This window comes from Elephantulus edwardii, unplaced genomic scaffold (assembly GCF_000299155.1).
Source record: "Elephantulus edwardii isolate Elephantulus edwardi_28Jun2011 unplaced genomic scaffold, EleEdw1.0 scaffold00153, whole genome shotgun sequence".
Taxonomy (NCBI): domain Eukaryota; kingdom Metazoa; phylum Chordata; class Mammalia; order Macroscelidea; family Macroscelididae; genus Elephantulus; species Elephantulus edwardii.
In genome coordinates this window covers 6,038,881-6,046,083 of record NW_006399903.1, presented here as the reverse complement: position 1 = coordinate 6,046,083, position 7,203 = coordinate 6,038,881, and the positions used below count along the sequence as shown (strand labels likewise).

At 40.1% G+C, this 7,203-nt stretch overlaps 1 protein-coding gene across 1 annotated transcript in view; it reads left to right on the top strand.

Annotated features, from left to right (window-relative positions):
- Nucleotides 1–6,773, top strand: part of FAM134B (family with sequence similarity 134, member B) — a 208,669-nt gene extending 201,896 nt beyond the window's left edge. The window contains exons 6-9 of the mRNA XM_006895012.1: nucleotides 1,388–1,525; nucleotides 2,774–2,838; nucleotides 3,105–3,231; nucleotides 6,223–6,773. Coding sequence (XP_006895074.1) covers nucleotides 1,388–1,525; nucleotides 2,774–2,838; nucleotides 3,105–3,231; nucleotides 6,223–6,719 — 827 coding nt within the window. The 3' untranslated portion in view covers nucleotides 6,720–6,773. The remainder of the gene's footprint in view (nucleotides 1–1,387; nucleotides 1,526–2,773; nucleotides 2,839–3,104; nucleotides 3,232–6,222) is intronic.
- The last annotated feature ends 430 nt before the right edge of the window (nucleotides 6,774–7,203 follow it).

Below are 7,203 nucleotides of genomic sequence, written 5' to 3'. Positions count from 1 at the left end.
AAAAAGAAAGAAATAGAGAACTGCTGACTGTCTTGCTCCCAGAATTCATTCTCTTCTCCTGTGCACCTGTTTATAACTGGAAATCAGAAGAATAGCTATGAAGGGAAGACTTAAATGAGAATAATTTTCTTTATTTTGAATTTTGTCCATAAAATGATAATTAATGTATGCTTCTCACCCATCACACAACATCAGTGCCTTATTCTTTTGCATAGTCCCTGGCTAAGAAAAAAAAAAATTAACCTGCACTGAAATACCATGACGCCCTCACAAGAATGGCTTACCTTAAAAAACACTGAGCAATTGTTACTCTCCTTCACTGTTTGTGGGAAGAGGACCCTGTGGCTTAGTGCGTAATTTATTGTGCTGCCAACTCAAAGTTCAAGGGTTCAAATTCATCAGCTGTTCCACAGGAGAAAGATAGGCAGTCTCCTTCCTTAAAGATTTACAACCTGGACGCCTAGTGAAAGGTTTTTATGAGTCAGAATTAATTATATGAGACTAAGCAGTCAATATTTATCCTGTAACAAATGAGAAGCTAAGGACAAACAGAGTGGCTAGGTTAATGGAAACAGAACAGAAGCAAAAAAAATGGAAATAGCAGGAAAGCTGACATGTCATAAAAAAAAAAAAGTAACCAACATCCTGGAATTAGCTATGTAGAAACTGCTAAATGAGAATATGATTTGTTATGTAAACTTTCACCTAAGAGACAATACAATGTTTTAAATTTAAAAAATCCATTAATTTCAGAAGATCTGTTTTCTAAAAGTTCAAGGTTCGAAGAATATCTCAAGGAGATAGTTTGATTTGAGGGGTTGTTTTTCTACTTTGTTGACACTAGAAGAAAATCTGGCTTCTATGTGTATCCACAACTCCATAGATAATAACTTTTCATGGTAATTGACGATTTAATAATTAAATAGAATTCCAGAATTATTGCCTTGAACATTGGTGATCACTTTGAGATTTTAATAGCTCTAAATAGTCTGGATAGAAGAGGGTTCAGATCTCTTGTTCTTGGGTTGCTATGAGTTGTACTCGACTCAGCAGCACCTATCAACAGCAAAAACAATTGCTAGTCTAGCAACATAAGGACTGTAAGTATAGTGTGTTCAACTGTATATCGTAGAGTTTATTTTGATCCCAGGGAGTAGAATATAAGTTATGAATTTATTTCATGGAGGCATACCCTAAGAAGTAAAATCCAGTTTGTCTGTTGGGGGTGGGGAGAAAGAGAGAGAAAGGAGGGAGGGAGGGAAGGACGGGGAGGGGGAGGGGGATGGGGGAGAGAGAGAGAGAGAGTGTGTGTGTGTGTAATTCTAAGATGTAGTCTTTAGAAAGAAAGGTTCCCTCACCTAAGTGGATCTCCCTTCATCTCTCTCAGTGCTGTTTGCGTTCTTGTGCCCACTGCTCAAGTGCAATGATATCGGACAGAGACTCTACAGCAAAATCAAGTCAGTTCTGCTGAAACTAGATTTTGGAATCGGAGAATATATTAATCAGAAGATACATGAAAGATCTGGTAGGTAAAGTTCAGACAGTAGCTTCCATTCAAGAATGTAATTTTGGAAATAAACCACCTTTGCTATATTTCAAGGTGCTGTTAGCCTCATGGACTCAGATTTCAGCCTGAAACATATCCGTCTTTGGTCTTTTACCAAGGATTTTCTGGTGTTAAGCTTGATGCACAAAAAACAACAGGTTGGGAAGCAGGAACGGCATCCACTTCCTAAACAACATGCCTCCAGAAACTCTGTGAACTTTGACAAAGATCAATAATTATAGAAAAGCTTCAGGCCTTCTGTTCATAGGTCCGCTATAAATTGTACTCAATTCGAAGGCTATCAACAACAGTTACCCTCATAAAAAAGTATTGTTACAGAAGATATATCCCCACTCCCACCCAAGTCTAGTCATCTTGGACTATTTATTCGCATCTCAAATGTACACTTAAACACATTAACTTTTTACCCAAATTGTCAGGAGAGGGCGAAAAGCATTCAAAAACACTGTATTTGCTATGGATAGACTTTACTTAAACTGTTTGATTTGGGCGACTACTGCAAATAATTTAAAAAAATCAACCTGACACAGTTAGGAAGGGGTGTGGATATGACACAAGCCAGAATTGGAAAAGCAAAGAAAATGAGAGAAACCTCTGTGGTCATTTTTGACTGATCAGTCAGGCCTATGACCTTACAGAACAGTGGAATCCCTTAGATGGGATTTGATGCACAAATTGCTACCCTTGCTTCACATTTTTGATTCAGTGGGTCTAGAATAGGTGCTGACAATTTGCATATTTAAACACATTCCCAGGGATGCTGATGGGACTAGGCCAGCAATCACACATGGAAAACTTTGACCTAAGAGAAAACAAGCATTTGGAAAATATGTGAAGCTTGATAGAGAACTCTGGTGGCCTACTGGTTCAGGAGTTGCATTACCAATCCAAGGCAGGTGACTTAAATCCACCAGCTGCTTCATGGAGGAAAGACGGGCAATCTTTTCTCACACAGTTTATAGCCTCTAAAAACCTGCTGGAGGGTCGACTGTGAGTCACTTCCAAATCAAAGGCTTCCAAATCAAAGGCATCAGTAGAGTTTTGCTAGTGAAAGCATTTAGTTATGTTGAGGCGTTGAGTATATGAGGCACGTGAAGTAAGAATGTATTATTAATTATTATTTAAAAAAAACAAACCACAAAACCCAGTGTGTCTAAACTGACAAGGAGCCTAGAAGTAAATAGTTCTCTTTTTTCCCCTCAACAGAAGCAGATAAAGGAAAAAGTCACAAGGATGACAGTGAATTAGACTTTTCAGCTCTTTGTCCTAAGGTATTGGTCCTTTAATTTTCTATTTCTTCCCGTGTCATTTCTTTGTACATCTACTTACACATATTAAAGCCGGATGACTTTTCCTAGTAGGTGTCTCCGACTTCTAGTAAGTGATTGAATAATATCAAAAGGGGAAAAAAATATCTGGCTTATACTGTTGGGCCCTTTGTTATTTTATTCTTTTTTGTTCTTTGTAAGGGTTTTTCCCCAAAGACTTTGTTTGTGGTGTCAAATGTGCCACTGGTGTTTCACTTGTGTTGACATAGATAAGCCTCACTGTTGCTGCCAAAGAATTGTCCGTGTCGGACACAGATGTATCAGAGGTTTCCTGGACAGACAATGGGACCTTCAACCTTTCCGAAGGATACACTCCACAGACAGACACGTCTGACGGTATGTTCAGGAATTTTGGAGACTCTTCTTTTTTCCTTTTTTTAAGTTAAGTGGAACTCTGGTGCCATAACCTGTAGGGAAGTGCACTGCTAACCTGATCTGAATCCACCAACCCTCCACAGGAGAAATATACTCCATCTCCTCCTGTGTGGTTTACAACTTCCAGAAACCTGCTAGAGGGTCAGCTGTAAATCTGTTCCAACTCCAAAGCAGTGATTTTGAGCATTCCTCGTTTCTTCCATTTATTATTACGTTGTTGATGTTATGTACCTTCTAGTTGGAACCTTCTCAGAGCTGACCCACCAGCGTGCTTGCATAGGCACTAAATCACATGGGAGGAGATGACTTATCTTTCTGACGCCAAACCAGCTGGGGAATTCAAACCAGCTGCCTTTAGGTTGACAGCATAACTCCTTCCTGCTCAGCCGTCAGAGCTCCTGTTATTATTACAAGTACATGAAAAAATATTTCATTCTATCTTGAGGGTATCGAATATGGTCCACCCCTGTGGTGCAACCATACATTTTAGAGTTTTGGCTATAAGGTGGAATGAAATACTGAGATATACAACAACATGGGTGAACCTGGAAAGACCTTACACTAAGTGGAAGAAGCCAGACACAAAAGACTACCTGTTCCATAACTCTATTTATATGCAGTGCCCTGACCTGGCACATCTTTAGACGAGGAAAGTAGATCATGGCTCCCAGGACGTAGGGAGTGACTGGTGTGATGGGGCTTGCTCGTATGGAATGATTCACTGAGTACAGCTGTCCTCAAGTTCAACATGGAGTCATCCTAAGTCAGAGACCACTCAGTGGCCAAGTACCAGAGCTGGGTCCATTTCAGCTGTATTCACTCAAACCAAATGTTTGCATAAGATCTTGGATTGGATGCGGAGTAGAAAGAGCAGTAGCTTCTTTGCTTTAAACAATTACAGGTTGAGGTGTTGCGGGGTATCACTGAATGAAGTTCCAACTTGTAGTGACCCACAATGAAACCCTGCCCAGCGCTGTGCCGTTCTTATGATCTCTGCTCCACTTAAACCCACTGTTGTTGTCCTTTGTTAGTCCTGCAGATTTTCCTCTAACACAGGTTTGTTGTTGTTGTATACCGTTGAGTCAGAACCAACCCATAGCTAACCTTCTAGTGGGTTTTCAAAAGCTAGTGGATTTAAACTGTGTACTTTTGGGTGTCCAGCACAACTTACCACTAGACCAACAGAGCTATCCAAATTCATGTCCATGCATAAAATTGTCAGGGCTGACAAAAGCAAAAAGATGGAAACAACCCAAGTGCCCATCAACAAATGAATAGATAGAGAATTTGGGGCATATTCACAGAATGGAATACTATACTATACTATACTATACTATACTATACTATACTATACTATAAACACTGAAAAAAAAGGAACTCATAAAATATTAAACAAAATGGGTGATCCAGGAAGATATTATGCTGAGTGAAATATCTCAGTCACATAAGGACAAAAACTGCATAATGCCACTTATAAAACAGACTGACATGGAAGTTGAGGAAAAACTAAGAAGAGAGGGGATAAATAATGTACACTGCCTTGATACAGACAAGGGAAAGAACTGTTTAAAAGGAATATATGATTAGGTACTATATGCATGACAGCAGTCCAAAACAAGAGCTGCATAGAAAAGTGGACTAGAGTGGGGGGTAGGGAGAAAATTGTGCAACAGTGAAAGAATTTTTTTAAAATAGAGAAGTGTACTGGGGTGGGGGAGTAGAGAGGAGAATGTGCAACAATGAATGAATGGAAATCTAAGTTCTTGGTAAACTTTTGTTAAAATATCATTTTTTTAAGGGTTTACCTGCTTACATCTGGCCCCTACACAATGATCTTCCTTTGGATAGACCAAAAAAGTAAAAAATTGCTGTGGCTGGATAATGCTCACTATTAGTTGTACTAGAATCCATGAAAGCATCCTATTTTCTTTTTTCATTTCATGATCAAACATTTCCACATTGGCATAAGCTAAACCACTCCCATCTCAAGGGGAAGAAGGAACTCTTATTTATGATGAACATTTAAACATTTTGGAAGCAGGAGTGGCATCCACTTCCTAAATAACTGGCCTCTGGGAACTTTATGAACTTTTTGATAAACGTTGATAGTTGTAGAGGGGCTTCAGGCCTTTTGTTCAGAGGGTCAGTAATGAGTTGTGCTTGACTCAAAGACAGTCATCATCATCAACAACAACAACAACATTATTTAAATGTTAGTCAGAGTTCCAAACTAATAATGTTCGACAAGACCGATTGTTGAGTCATTGCATAGGCAGTTTTGTTCATAACAGAAAAGCGTAAAAGAAACTTGTAGGGCTGTGTGTTTTACGCCCACTCAATTCGATGGCACATAACAACAACCACCACCTCACTAAACAACAGGATTAGGTTCCACAGACCATGGCGTTAAGAGAAAATCAGCATTATGGGAAAATTGAGGCTGGAATGTCATCGCACGAGAGAGGTTGACTCCATCTATCATTCTGTAACTACCACATTCATTACATAATCGCTACACTCTTGACAATATGACTCAGCCGTGTTGCCATTAACCATCTCAGCTGGCATTCCTCTCCCCTCAGACCACAAGTTCTTTACTGTGGACTTGTGTCATTACTGGGCATAAGAGCAGAGCAGCATGACTTTTTTTTTTAGTATGGTTGTTAATCTGAAATGTTAATTAGTGAGGTTATCGGTAAGTGAGGAATAGCTGTATCTGTGTACTTAACCACATTTGGGGTATCACTTAGGTGGTTAAGCTGATGCCAGTTGACCTGGAAAGCTAGCTGACTGTGAGGCTGACAGGAGGGTTCAGATTAAAGTCACATTTCTGTAGACGCTGTCCTTTGCTTTTATCTTTGTTATGGTGCTGACACAGGGATAGACGCTGTCCTTTGCTTTTATCTTTGTTATGGTGCTGACACAGGGACTTCTCTTTAACCCCTTTCGCAGATCTTGACCGACCTAGCGAACAGGAGATTTTCGCTCGAGAGCTTTCTGAATTTCCATCTCTGGAGAATGGCATGGGAACAAATGATGAAGATGAGTTGAGCCTTGGTTTGCCTGTGGAGCTCAAGAGAAAAAAGGAACAGGTGGAGGCGGGCCACAGACCGAGCAGAGAGAGGCAGTCAGTGGCTGGGCTCACTCTCCCTCTGCACGGTGACCAAGCCATCCACTTGATGAGCGGTCTCGCTGGGGACGTCATCACAGCCGCAGTGACAGCAGCTATTAAAGACCAGCTCGAGGGCGCACAGCACGCGCCTTCCCAGGCTGGCCCGAGCCTGGCAGAGGACACAGACACTGAAGAAGGGGATGACTTTGAACTGCTGGACCAGGCAGAGCTCGATCAGATAGAGCGGGAGCTGGGCCTTACGCAAACCCAGGAGGCAGAAGTACAGCCGAATAAGAAGGCTTCCGGGTTCCTTTCCAATCTTCTGGGAGGCCATTAATCTGGGAAATCAGCATGCAATAGAACACAGATTAAACTACCAAAAGATTTCAAAAATGGAAAAAAAAATTTGAACTGTGAGCTTTAATGATTATATTAGGGTATTTATTCCCTTTCTCTTCTGCAGTGAATGGATTGGATATACATCAGCTGACACTGATAGATTGGTATTTCCGATAGGTATTTTTATGTAATAAGCATGGAAATGAACTTTACATATATACAAACTGTGTTGTCAGAGATGAACATTAGAGGTGATTTTTAAAACAAAAAGAAAAAAAGTAACACCCCACCAAATCATTGAGATCGTCCTATATTTTTGTTTTTCCTTTTCCATTAACTTGTCAAGCATGCAAAAACGTTTTACTGTAGGTCACTGAAAAATAGTAACACCTAATTGTGAATACTTACTATTTCAGAGCCCTTGTTCTTAATCTTTTCAAACGGTTTTAAAAAACTTTTGGTAGATTGATGTAAAAAAAAAA